We start from the raw sequence: 12,772 nt of genomic DNA, 5'->3' as shown, positions 1-12,772 counted from the left end.
GAGAATGGTTTTGGAAGGGATTGGAATAGGGGGTTCAGGATTTGAGGGAATTGGAACTAGCCGGTGCATCAATGCTCATAGGATAAAGGGGTGAGGGAATTCAGAGCATTCGGTGCAGCTACGTAGATACTTAACGTCTATCTAAGTATTCTGGCCAATTTTTTCGCAGTATTTTTAGCGCATCAGGGAGGACATTTTCTCTTATAGTAGAGAGTTCCAGGGATGAGAATCTACCCAGGACGTAGCTTGGAATGTCGCCTTTAGCAGGCCTACCGATTCCAATGGACAAGACATGATAAGGGTATTCTTCGCGCGCGAGGCCGGCAAGACTCCTGAGACCATTGTGACCTCCGCAGCTGGTACCAGGAGTACGTAGTCGTAGTTTGCCGAGCGGTAGTCTTATATCGTCGTGAAATACCACGTGACTACATTTTGGAGGCAGCTTTTTCCAGATGGGGACGATATTTGGCCCACTGCAATTTATGTATTGGCCATCCGAGCGCAGGAGCATGAGGTCCAGCTCGTGATTCTTACAGTAATGAGCGTTCACCCTTCGTATATTACTAGACTGCCATGCGGATTTAGATACGTAGGTTTGTTTAATCAGGTCTAGAAGAAGAAGGCCTGCGTTGTGACGAGTTAGCGCGTATTCTGGTTCCGGATTTCCGAGGCCAGTGATGCAAAAACTAATGCGCCGAGCAGCTCGAAGTCGTGACGACGTGACCTTAATGCTGGCCAAAAGAATCATACAGGTCTTTGAAGTCCGTGGCGTTTGCGTATTTGGTGGTTTTTAACTGATCCAGAAGAAAAATTCGCGAGGCCGTACATATTTATCCAAGGCGGCGAATTTCTCTTACCGAGCTGATAACTTGGCGTAAACACGAATGAAAGAGAAGAACACAGTGTAGAAAATAGCAGTGTGGAATGTCGTCTAATAATCGCAAGAAGCTGCTGCTTATGGGCCGCTCTGGAGCGGGAAAGTCTTCTATGCGTTCTATTATTTTTTCTAATTACTCAGCTTTCGACACACGGCGCTTAGGGGCTACAATTGACGTTGAGCATTCCCACCTTAGATTCCTGGGGAACCTTACTTTGAATTTATGGGATTGTGGAGGGCAGGATGTGTTTATGGAGAACTACTTTACGCAGCAGAAGGATCATATATTTCAAATGGTGCAAGTGTTAATACATGTATTTGACGTGGAGTCGCAAGAAGTGCGAAGGGATATAGACATATTTATGAGGGCTTTGAAGCAATTGAAGAGGTATAGCCCGGGTGCTAAGATTTTCGTATTGTTGCATAAGATGGATTTGGTACAACTTGACAAGAGACACGAGCTATTTGAACTGATGATTAGTAAATTACAAGAGACATCTGAGATATATGGGTTCCCTGATTTAGTAGGGTTCCCTACTAGTATATGGGACGAAAGTCTATACAAAGCGTGGTCGCAAATTGTCTGCTCGCTAATTCCCAATATGGATCTTTATCAGTCTAACCTAAAAAATCTAAAGGAAGTCATGGATGCTAGAGAAATTATCCTTTTCGAAAAGGCGACTTTCTTGGTGGTTTGTTCTAGCAATACGTCAACTGGAAAGTCGCTCGATCCCAAAAGGTTTGAGATAATTAGCAATGTCATGAAGAACTTTAAGCAAAGCAGCATGAAGCTTAAAAGCTCGTTTAGGACCCTTGTGTTAAACGATAAAATATATGTCAGCGAATTGTCACCGGATATGATGTGTTTTATTGTATTGAATAAAAGTGAGGATCCGCAAGACTTGATACTAGAGAACATAAAGAAAGCAAGGGTATATTTCCAGTAGTTGCATTGTCTTTTTAGAGTTTGCAATATATATTTAAATAAATATCATGTTTGAATTTTTCAAGTCTTTGTAACACGGTGTTGAGAAAACAGTATCAAATAAATATACACGGTAATGAAAAGTTGAGTTTTCCAAAGACGAGAGGTTTTTCTTAATGTTTTATGGGTCTTCCGGTTTCAGCACTTAGAGCTCCTTGAAACAGTCTCTCTTGAAGAAAGTCAATTTCAACCAGTCTCCAATGACCTTAAATCTGGACCTTGCAGACAGCAACATGCTCAAATAGGTTACTCTCCAGATGTAGAAAGTAATCAAACCACCGCCGGTATAGAATGAGCGGTTACCGTAGGTAATGTCTGCAATTGCCTTCTCAGCACCAAGGTATGCTAGCGCACCAAGGTGGACGTACTTGAATGGCTTGAATCCATGCTCTTCGAATAGCAGGTCAACCTTTTCCTTTCTTTCAGCCAATTCACCGTAGAAGCCAGGGATCTTAGCCATTTTATCGAACAACTTGGTCAAATATTCAGCTTCTTGGTGTGCAACTTGGGCGGTAGGAGCCAAACCAGCAAATGCATTGTCACCGACTGCAAAGATGTTGTTAGTACCCTTGACCATCATGTAACCATCAACAGCTAGACCACGAGTGGAACCTTGTTGTGCTGGAATTTTCTTGATTAAGTCAGTGACGATTGGTCTGGCCTTGTTACCAGTAGCCCAGATCAAAGTACCATATGGGATCTTCTCCTCTCTAACAGTACCGTTTTCATTAGTCTTAGCGATTAAGAACTTCTCCTCAACCTTACCGACAGCAGTCTTCAACATCAAGTTGATATTGGTGCTTTCGAGAACCTCTTGAGCATATGAAGTCAATTTCTTTTCAAACATGTTCAAGACGTTTGGCAAAGCCTCAACCAAGTGAATTTGAACTTCCTTAGCAATGGAAGGCATGAATCTCTTCAAGTCTTGGTCAACGTAATCCTGGAATTCACCTGCAGTCTCAACACCAGTTGGACCACCACCAACGACAACAACAGTCAACAAACGCTTTCTTTCTGGATCGCCCTTTGGCAACAAGTTAGCCTTTTCAACATTGGACAAGAACTTACGACGGATTTGGATAGAATGAGGGATCTCCTTTAAGAAGTAACCATGCTCCTCAACACCTGGAATTCCGAAAGTGTTTGGCTCAGCACCAACAGCGGTAACAAGGTAGTCGTACTTAACCTCTGCAGTATCTTGTTGGGTGAGGCCCAAGTGGCGGTCTGGTTGTGCCAACTGGGAAACAGTAGAAACAGACTTGATTGTGACAGTGTTACGTTCTGGGTTAATAGAAGTGGCCTCGGCCTCGTAATATGATACATTTCCCTTCTTTTTTAGTGCAAAGCTTACGACAGGTTCGATAATGGACTTCTCATCGACCGTTCCCACAGGCGTGGAAGGCAGCAGAGGAGTAAATAAAAAGTAGTTTCTTGGAGATACAATAGTTACATTATAACGTCTAGCGTCGATGTGTTTCAAAAACGAGATGGCACCCCATCCGGAACCAAGAATCACAACATTTGGCTTATTGTCAGCCTTATTTTCAATCACCTTCACAGTCGTAAAAGAAGATGATCCGGCTGCAGATGAAGATTTTGGTGAATCCAACTCGGCCCCCGAGCTCTTATCTTTAATGCTTGAACTAGCGTACGTTGCTACTCTACCATGCAAAATCCCGGTTTTAAACCATTGGCGCCCGACCAGTTCAGTACTTTTATATGCAACTCCTAACATCCTGAATACCGCTATTTCTTAGCTATTAGTAGCAAATCCTATGTTTATAGTTCGGTTACTTCGCTAAAAGTACTTAAGCAGCAATATAAATTAGAATAAAAACTTCTCTCGTTGAGTTTAAAAAAATAACGTAATGTGGAAAAGCGTTATTTAATTCAGCCCCTATAAGCCCTCAAAAGTTACGTATTAATACTACGGCAAGGTCCGACGCGAGTCAGTAGCTAGGCATAATGCCAGCTAATTATATATTACTGTACCTACTTTAATCTTGTCTGCAGCGAAAATGGTTGGTATCGAACTATCGATTGTCCGCTTGTTTTTGAGTGACCAAAAACCTCGCAAGTTTACCCCGTAGGATGGCAGACGCTGTGCGGGGCCGAAGCGGTCAAAATAGCGGCCTATGATTGGACGGCGGCTAATGCCGAGATCATTGTCACGAAATTGTGGAATTCCCGTGGGAAGTGAGTGTCCGGTGAAAGTTTTCACTCACCGGTAAATATCGGACAGGAGTGGCGAAAAGTTAAAGCTCTACTTATCAGATGAGATACGGGTAGCGGCAACAACAGGTGAACAAGGAGACCAGGGTGGACCATGAGGCGTTATACCCACTGTAGCGCTCGTTCATTGCTGCCGAAGAAAAACTGTGATGATGGACAGGTGCGAACGACGCTCGAGCAGCAGATTTTGTTTTCAAAAGATAAGGAATTGGTGCCTGAGGTGAAGGTCAAGCGAGTAAGCCAAATCAAGGCTGAGGTTTATGATAGATACGAAAAGCGTTACTCAAAACCTTCTCGTGAATGGATTAAAAAAAACAGGCTTTTGTACAAAGGAAATTTCACAGGGCGGTTTATAGACCAGAAGCTGATAACTAAAGCGCACAAGGACCTTTTTAACACAAAGTTACACGATCCAAAGACCAATAAGTTTTACATTAATCCGGATAGACTTTATAGCAAGCTTTCTTTGGGTGATCTATGTCTTTTGGATCAGCTTCCGGACCAGTTAGTTATGTGTGTTGAGATGCCGTCCGATGAGATGGATGGACGCTTTGCGTTTGCGAAACAGGATGGAACGCTCGTTTACTCTGTCGCGAATAGGGTTATGCTGCGGCTACCTCGATTTAATTCAGCTTCGATAACCGATATCTGTGCACGAGAAGCTGATCATGGGTTTAAGCCTGTTGGATTAGTTAAGAACGATATATCTGTCACCTATTTGATTCCAAACTCCGCTCGACAGTTATTTACGTCATATGTGCCGAGTAAGATTACAGAGCTAGCGAAGAGCTTGATGCCGGAAACATGTGCTAAGTTAGAGTTAATTCACCGCCGTTTACAATCGCATGAAAGTCCTTGGCAGATATCTATATTCAAATTGGTGGAAATAGTTTCGGTTTTGGAGTTACCCACAGAAGGTGGTACTGCACATAAGTTGCTAGAAGCTGCTCTGCAGAAAGTTGGAGTCCTACCTGAGGAATTAAGTGATCTTCCCTCGAGTATGGCATTGAAGCTGACTCCACCTAAGCAACTTGATGCTGCGGTTTTCGTTGCAACTTATTGGGCTCTTTTACAGCAACAGGGGTTGCAAATGTGGGGTGAGATTGTAACGCATCGGGCGCTTTTCAGTCCAATTTCTGTAACTGTATTGCCTTTTGAAAACCAGGTTTTATTCTATCAAGACGTTATCAAAATGCTGGAGGATAGTAACTACTCACAACTGGATAATTTTGCATACTTAGTGAATAAGGGGGACTATTTAAGCGCATCTGCTCAAAATTGGCAACTCATAGATCTTCTCAGTGACTACTGCGCTGGAAACTTCCAGAATAACGACTCAGTAACATATCTTATTGCGCGCCTTTTCAGAAAACTTAAAGAGTACCAGGATTTAGACGTGTCTCGGGACAAATGCTTTGAACTCTTGAAGAAACTTCGTCCTACTACATCTCCAAACCCGTTGCATTGGTCTCATTTATTGCAGTTGCCGGAATCCTCTAAACGCTCAAAACTAGACCAGAAACTATTCGATGTGTCAGTTCCCAGATCAAGTGAATATGATATTAAACGCCCTATATTTTATAAAGAAGTTTGCTACTGCATTGATAGTGAAGATGCTCTAGAAATTGATGATGGAGTCGCAGTCCGGCATATTAGAGACCAACGCTATAAAGTATTTGTTCATGTGGCAGATCCTGCTTCTCTGTTTAAAACATCACGCTTAGTTAAGGCGAAATATGACCCTGTACTTGCAGTAGCTATGAATAGGGCATTCACTACTTACCTGCCAGATAAGTCATTTCGCATGATGCCGAAAAGTTATTCCGATGAAGCTGGTCTTGGGAAATGGTTGGAAGCCAAAAATACTGTAACGTTTTCTGTTGATGTTGATCTAGCAACACATGCACTAATATGCGAGGACACTTTCAAGATTGAATTGGGCCGTGTTACGAAATCTAAGTCGATTACCTACAATTTTGTTGATTCTGTTCTTAACAATGAAAAGTCCGAGACACAAGAAGAATTGGATTTGAAAGTGCTGTACAAAATTGCTTCAAAGCTTAAAAACATTAGAGTAAAAAAGAATGGAGCTCTAACTTTCGATCATGTGAGGCAAGGCATACTGAAATTACAGCCCAATGAACGCGGCGAACTGATAAACGTTACATTTTATAATGAAGAACAGACCAAGTCAAAACTTTTGGTCTCGGAATTAATGATTATGGCCAACATGCTTTCAGGGAAATATTTCTCCGATAACGGAATTCCTGGGATTTATCGTTCTTGCCAAGAGTTGGATTTAAAAAATGAAGCAGCAACTTCATACCTTAAGATTCGGAAATCTTTAAGGAACGGGTCTTCAGTTCCAGAAACGGAGCTAATGAAGATAAGCCCCTTTTTCTCCAGTAGTTCATACAGCGCTTTTCCTAGACCACACACGATGGTAGGAGCAAGTAAGTATCTTACCGTGACGTCTCCTCTCCGCCGGTTTCCAGATTTGCTGAACCACCTACAAATACACCGTCATTTACGTTCTCTACCATTTGTTTTCAGTCAAGAAGATACCGAGGGTATCAATTGGCACATTTTATCTCGCGATATGGCACTGAAAACCCATTCGCGTAGGTGCAACAAATATTGGACATTAAAATATATTAAAGATCTAATTGAGTCAGCTCCCAGCAAGAATAGATGGACTGTTTCAATAAGTTCGTTGCCAAACAATGGCTTTGCACAATGTCGCATTCAAAACCTGTTCTCAGCAACAGGTATGATCAAGCTTGACATGAGTGACGAAAGAAGCGCTCTTGTTGCTGGGGACTCAGTCACGTCCTGTTATGTATCCCGATTGGACTGTTTAGAAGGTTTGCTTGAGCTCTCTTTAACGAAAGAGAGTACTGTTATTAAGGAAGGGGAACAAAAAGTATAATAGAGAAACTACTTGTACATCATTGTAATTATATAATCTTGTAATGTAAAAGACTACAAGCTAATTGAATATCATTCAGAAAACTCCTAGTAAATAAAAAGTAGCTGGCAAGAACTTAAACTACCTTCATATATTGCAGTAGATGGAATAGAAGTGAGCGCCTTTTAAAATGTTCAAGCGCTCGCTATAATTCCTCCAGCGGTATAATGTATGATCTTCGACGTACCTTTTCGTACTTTAAGTTAATGTCATTTCCTAAAAAGGAAATATGAAAATAAACACAGAAGAAAACCGCTACACAATGTGACTGAATAACTAAACGTCTTCGAAATTGTGTTGAAGTTATTCACATCTTTTCTTTGTAGTCATCAAAGTTAATCCTCTCTTTTAGAATTCTAATTTGTTTTCGCCATTCTTAGAAGGTTGACTGGGGTTTTATAAGAGAGTCACTTAAAAGAATGAGCATCCGTAACAATTACAACAGCTACATGAGGCCCGACTCCCAGTATGCAAGCCAATATTACATGCAACCATTTCAAGTTAACGGGAGAGTACCATTGACAAGCAGAACGAACGTGGTTAGCAGCCAGCAGAAACTCTCAGATTTTAAAGCTAAAGGAAAGCTCTCCCGGTCACCTGTAATCGTTACCAATTCTTATATGATGATGAACTCGAAGACTAGTGCACAAACAGCGCAGCACAAGCAAAACAGCCATCACTACAACCACACGCGGACGCAGGTCGTAGAAATACCAACCGTTAATAATATTGCCCTTCAGGCTCAAGATATGAGACCACTGAGGTCCAAGTACATGACGAATCCAATCAAGCCTGAATCGACAAAATCTTTGAAAAACCCTATAATCAATGCCCCGAAAAAGAAGGCCCCGGAAACTTACTACAAATTATCGGTACCCTTGCTAAATATTGAGCAAGATACTCCAGGAAGTAATACCCAAAGGTTAGCCGCAATCATAAGGCAAAAACGTGCTGTCTACCACAAGATCCAACCGATCAAACTAGGCTGCAAAGATGAATATTCAGTAACGTCATTAGAACAGTTAGCTGGGGTCCTTGAAAGATACCAGTTCGAAAAGCCGCGAACGAAGAGAAGATCATTGGCGTCTTCTAACTACACATCGACCTTGCGTGACAGAGTCGAACACTTGATCGTACAAGAGAACGCGAATGACAGCATCGAGTTGAGTTTCGATGGCAAGGCGATAAACAAAAGCGATTTCTTACGTATGATGGATTCATTCTCATTGGCCTTAGACGATGAGAAAAATGACAATGAACAATATGTTTTCCAAACAGGAAATATCTTACCAAGGGACATAACTAGTGGAGTTTATTAAAACTCGAAATAATAATAGTTTATAATACATTTTGTTTTCACTGAATGAAAATTCCGACCCATATATTTTATTTTAATCTTTTTGAATTGTTTTATTTACCAAATGATGTAGAAATGCAGCAAGCCATGAGCCTCACTATATACACTTAATTTTTTCTCTGAACCAGCACAACAGGTTTAGTAAACGTTGCAATCATTATTGTTCCCGATGGAACTACCGTTGATCGATAACCATTCACTTCATATCCTTTTTTCAAGAATAAATCCTGGCTCTGACTTCCGTAATTCACGTTGCTCTTCTTTTGTTAATGCCTTTTCTGTAACTTCAACAGTTACCAGTTCCTTAACTTTTGCAATTGCACCAACGATAGGCTCACTTACTGGTTGGTAGACAATCGATCCTCTCTTTCCCAGGCCAAGACTTTTCACAATTGACCGAGTCTTTTTGGGCATCCCGATAGTTGACCTTGACAATGTAACCTTAAAGAAAACCATATTTTTATAGAACTCCAAGGCCTTGGTGCTTGAATTTATTATATAGTGTTTCTGTATGCCTGCAGCAGAGCATAATGGTCTAAATTGAAGTTGATGTTCAAATTTTTATCGAATTTCAGTTGTTCGTTAAATATGATCTAAAGCCATGTTAAGATCTACATCATGTTACGTAAGCAATAGAGTTAACGGCTATTGCATCAGAAATGAGTTTATGCTGTTAAGTGTAGCTCTTGATGGGTTCAGATTACGCCCATCCATGTGCGAAATGAGTTTTGCTAAATGTTTTCTAACAACTGTCTTGTTTATGCTTATTTGCTGGGCGGGTAACCAGTCAAGGTCGAAATGCCGGCATAATATTGTCAATACAACTCCCACTGATATATCTCTACCCGTGTTACAGCAAATCATAATTGGTGTTTTATTCTTGAGGTGGTCGGATATTAGCTTATCGATTTCTATGAGTGTTATTCGTAAAGTCCGAGAGCCTTTTTTAGAGTCACTATTCATAGGGTATATTTTTATAGATTTGCATTCAACATTAGCACCCATTGCAACAGTTTCACTGCATACAATTGTTAGTGAGTAGTTTTTCTCCAGCTCGGCAGCAACTTCCTTACTTATTGTAGTATTATTTCTTATGGCGGCTAAATGTAATGAACTGTTCACCACATCTATTTTAAAAAGCGATTTGAGGTTGGAAGCCACTGGCAGGTTATCAGCCTCCGATGTAAGCAAGTTCTGACAATAACTAGCAAGCTCTGATTCTGACTTCGTTGGATCTCCTAAAACATTAAAATGTTTCCACAAAAGATTTGATGTGAGACCGCCTGCCCATAGCTCATGGTCGTCTGCTGCGCCTTGCACGTAAGTAAATCCATTTTTGTTATCGACACCATCCTGACATTGGTAACTCGCCGTGTACAATATAAGAGGTATTACATTTTCTGGAGGGCTCCATTTGGCGCCTGTCATTTCGCCAGTAAATATATCCTTTGAAACATTCAACAGTGAAGACCCAGGATACACCCAAAATGGACGCAGGGTACGGCCACCAAACATAGCAAATAGCTTCTCACCAGTGATTTGATCTATTTTCTTCAACTTTTCCACTAGATGTGGTAATTTGCTGACTATGCTGGAATATTCAGTTGGAGATACAATATCTGGAGGACAAAATAATACCTGTTGCTGATTCCCTGTGAACTCTAAGATCAGATTATTGAGTACGGCACACCAAATTGGTATGGTTTTGCTCAGTGCATCGGGCATTTTCTTTCCTCTCCTAGTACTATCTACTATAATCAGACCATTATGTTTTGACAGAGTAGGTAGCAGATGGAAATTTAGTCTTCGGACGCTAAAATCCCATATAGCGGTGTGACCATCTGTAGACTTAAAATAACTTGTCTGTTCATATTGTCCTGGCCGGCAGTACCACAAGCCACAGCGTTCATTGGGAATGATAGGATAATCTGGGAACGATGGAATGACCTCATCACACATATACTTATTGTCCAAAATGATGCTCTGAAGCCTATTCCTCAGCGAAGTGTATTCCTTTTTTATATCTCGACTCGTAGCATTCAATGAATAGCGAATTTCAGCTTCCATATCACCAACTGTTCATGAAGTATGTGTACCATTGGGTCATTTCTGGAAACGATATTGAAGTTCAAGTTAAAATTTCACCACATACGATTCTTAGAAAAGAATAGAAGAAACTACAATTCAAACACAAGCACAAGACGTTAGAAATAAGACATTGATACCTAACCTGCCGATAGTTCGCAATGTTTAAATGTAGCTGTGCAAGTATGAAACATCTTAGTAGTTTAATATCACGTGTTGGTCAACTATTTACCATGATATGTACTTTAGTGATTGGAAGCTCAATAGCGTTGATACTCAATTGATCCTTCAATATCCTTACTTATACTTGTAGCTACATATTATCTTTAACCTCATCGCCATGAGAACTTATTTAAGCGCGTTAAGCGCGACAACATAAAACGCCAAATAATCTCAATTAAGAGCACTTAACATTCAACCACATTATGAAGATAAAAGCAAATAATGCCCAATCCTGACATTGTTTTAGGTGTTAAATGACTTCATTAGTTGGTGGGGGTCCTGAGGGCAATGATGAGCGCGTCTCAAATTATGAACAGCATGAGGCAATTATATTTTGTGTTGAGTTGTCGAATCAAATGTTTGAAAGTTCACAAAGCCTTCACGACAAAGCAGTTATTAGTGAAATATTAGATGCTTTGCTTGAACTGATGGCAGAAATGATAAAAATTCTGCCTACAATGAGCATTGGCTGCTATTTTATTAACAGTGGACATGACTTATCTGAACATGGAGTATATGAACTATTCCCTTTGGAGGGAATTAGCATAAAGAATATCATAAAAATGGAGAACATTAATTCCAGTATTAGGACAGGGACAATGAACGGTTGCGAAGTGCTTCCTTTGAGTGATTTAGGCTCAACAGCATTAGTGCCTATCTTTCGTGTTCTATTGGAGCAATTTACGCATGATTTCAAAAAATGGCCTCATGGTCGAAGAAAGATATTTCTATTCACTGATAATGGTTATCCTTCTGAGTGCGCTAGTCTGGAAGCAAAAAATACTCTGCGTGATATAATAATTGACCTTGATAAGCTATTCGTTAATTTTGTTACCTTTTTCCTTAATTCTGATATCCATCCTTTCAATAATTACTTTTATTCTGAGATCTTGGCTTCGCCTTTTGATGAAAAGGACTCCGCTAAATATCGCGGCCCCTCTACTTGCAGCATAGATGCGTCTTCAATCAGATCTATAGTTCTACGGAAAAAGGAGTCGAGTAGGTTTCATTTTAGATGTCCATTTATTATAAATGAGGAAAGCAATTTTGTAATAGGAATTAAAGGCTCACACGCTGTAACCACGGAAAAGGTGGGTGGAAGATACAAGTACGTCACAAACGAAGATAATCCTACTAAAGAGGTTTTTACTCATAGGAAGTTTTACAATGCAGATACTGGTGAATACACGGATAATAACATAATAAAGGCTTATGAGGTTGCGGATGGTAAATTCGAACTGCCGTCAATGCCAGAACTTAACGGCAGCTATTACCCTGGATATGATGTTTTCTTAAAGTTAATTGGATTTGATGAGATCCAAAAGCTGATAAAATACTATGATAATATATCAACGGCATCATATGTGACACCTGATAGTAGTTACGATGGCTCAGCAGATGTCCTTGCTTCTTTATACAGATCTATGAAGAAGAAAAAACAGGCAGCTTTATTGTGGGGTGTAATTAAAAAATCTGGTAACCCAATGGTGTTCACATTGTTACCATCTGTACTTGACGGTCATAAAGATGCATACTGTTTAATTAATTTGCCATTTCTAGAAGATATAAGGAAGTTCCCCGTCATTTCCAATCTCAATCAACATATATCAGATCCTGATGAATATCAGGCAATGTTAAACGTTTCCAAGAATATTATTAGGCGTTTTAATTTGCGGGGATCATACACTCCATCGTCTTTCAAAAATCCTGCATTAAACGCATTCCATGAGATCCTACTTGATGTATATCTAAAAGACAATCAAGGAACCCAATTTATTTATAGACCTCCTCCACAACTTGATTCCACATTGAAGAAGGTGCAGCTTCTCCGAGACTTAATTCTCAAGGTATCAGAAGATGAAACTCATCACAATCTTTGCAGTTATATGAACTATTGGAACACTTGTTATAACAGGCAGCGCAATAAAGCGATTATAAAAGTTCCAAAGGCTAAAACCACTGAGCAGTATTCAGAGGCTGGCTTTCGGCATTCTCAGCACAGGACAGCCACAAGTGCTAACTTCGTTTTCAATCTTTGAAGTGTGA

The 12,772-nt window shown here is 40.3% G+C and overlaps 8 protein-coding genes across 8 annotated transcripts; 4 read left to right on the top strand and 4 right to left on the bottom strand.

Annotated features, from left to right (window-relative positions):
- Positions 1–130: 130 nt before the first annotated feature.
- PTH1 (aminoacyl-tRNA hydrolase) lies at positions 131–748 on the bottom strand (the record flags this gene model as incomplete). Its single annotated transcript, XM_018132128.1, has 1 exon — positions 131–748. One exon carries the CDS (start codon positions 746–748, stop codon positions 131–133), a length of 618 nt encoding a protein of 205 aa, XP_017987294.1.
- Positions 749–924: 176 nt separating this feature from the next.
- On the top strand, positions 925–1,824 carry GTR1 (Rag GTPase GTR1; the record flags this gene model as incomplete). Its single annotated transcript, XM_018132129.1, has 1 exon — positions 925–1,824. The coding sequence occupies one exon, from the start codon at positions 925–927 to the stop codon at positions 1,822–1,824; it is 900 nt and encodes a 299-aa protein (XP_017987293.1).
- Positions 1,825–2,007: 183 nt separating this feature from the next.
- On the bottom strand, positions 2,008–3,597 carry NDI1 (NADH-ubiquinone reductase (H(+)-translocating) NDI1; the record flags this gene model as incomplete). Its single annotated transcript, XM_018132130.1, has 1 exon — positions 2,008–3,597. The coding sequence occupies one exon, from the start codon at positions 3,595–3,597 to the stop codon at positions 2,008–2,010; it is 1,590 nt and encodes a 529-aa protein (XP_017987292.1).
- A 591-nt stretch (positions 3,598–4,188) lies between these two features.
- On the top strand, positions 4,189–7,023 carry DSS1 (exoribonuclease II; the record flags this gene model as incomplete). Its single annotated transcript, XM_018132131.1, has 1 exon — positions 4,189–7,023. One exon carries the CDS (start codon positions 4,189–4,191, stop codon positions 7,021–7,023), a length of 2,835 nt encoding a protein of 944 aa, XP_017987291.1.
- Positions 7,024–7,481: 458 nt separating this feature from the next.
- On the top strand, positions 7,482–8,381 carry AW171_hschr42180 (uncharacterized protein; the record flags this gene model as incomplete). Its single annotated transcript, XM_018132132.1, has 1 exon — positions 7,482–8,381. The coding sequence occupies one exon, from the start codon at positions 7,482–7,484 to the stop codon at positions 8,379–8,381; it is 900 nt and encodes a 299-aa protein (XP_017987290.1).
- Positions 8,382–8,620: 239 nt separating this feature from the next.
- Positions 8,621–8,875, bottom strand: MRPL33 (mitochondrial 54S ribosomal protein uL30m; the record flags this gene model as incomplete). Its single annotated transcript, XM_018132133.1, has 1 exon — positions 8,621–8,875. The coding sequence occupies one exon, from the start codon at positions 8,873–8,875 to the stop codon at positions 8,621–8,623; it is 255 nt and encodes an 84-aa protein (XP_017987289.1).
- Positions 8,876–9,064: 189 nt separating this feature from the next.
- RIT1 (tRNA A64-2'-O-ribosylphosphate transferase) lies at positions 9,065–10,486 on the bottom strand (the record flags this gene model as incomplete). The annotated part of the gene is made up of 1 exon (XM_018132134.1): positions 9,065–10,486. One exon carries the CDS (start codon positions 10,484–10,486, stop codon positions 9,065–9,067), a length of 1,422 nt encoding a protein of 473 aa, XP_017987288.1.
- Positions 10,487–10,980: 494 nt separating this feature from the next.
- On the top strand, positions 10,981–12,765 carry YKU70 (ATP-dependent DNA helicase YKU70; the record flags this gene model as incomplete). The annotated part of the gene is made up of 1 exon (XM_018132135.1): positions 10,981–12,765. One exon carries the CDS (start codon positions 10,981–10,983, stop codon positions 12,763–12,765), a length of 1,785 nt encoding a protein of 594 aa, XP_017987287.1.
- Between the last annotated feature and the right edge of the window lie 7 nt (positions 12,766–12,772).

Source organism: Eremothecium sinecaudum, chromosome IV, assembly GCF_001548555.1.
Source record: "Eremothecium sinecaudum strain ATCC 58844 chromosome IV, complete sequence".
In the NCBI taxonomy this organism is placed as follows: domain Eukaryota; kingdom Fungi; phylum Ascomycota; class Saccharomycetes; order Saccharomycetales; family Saccharomycetaceae; genus Eremothecium; species Eremothecium sinecaudum.
This window is presented reverse-complemented; position numbering and strand designations above follow the sequence as displayed.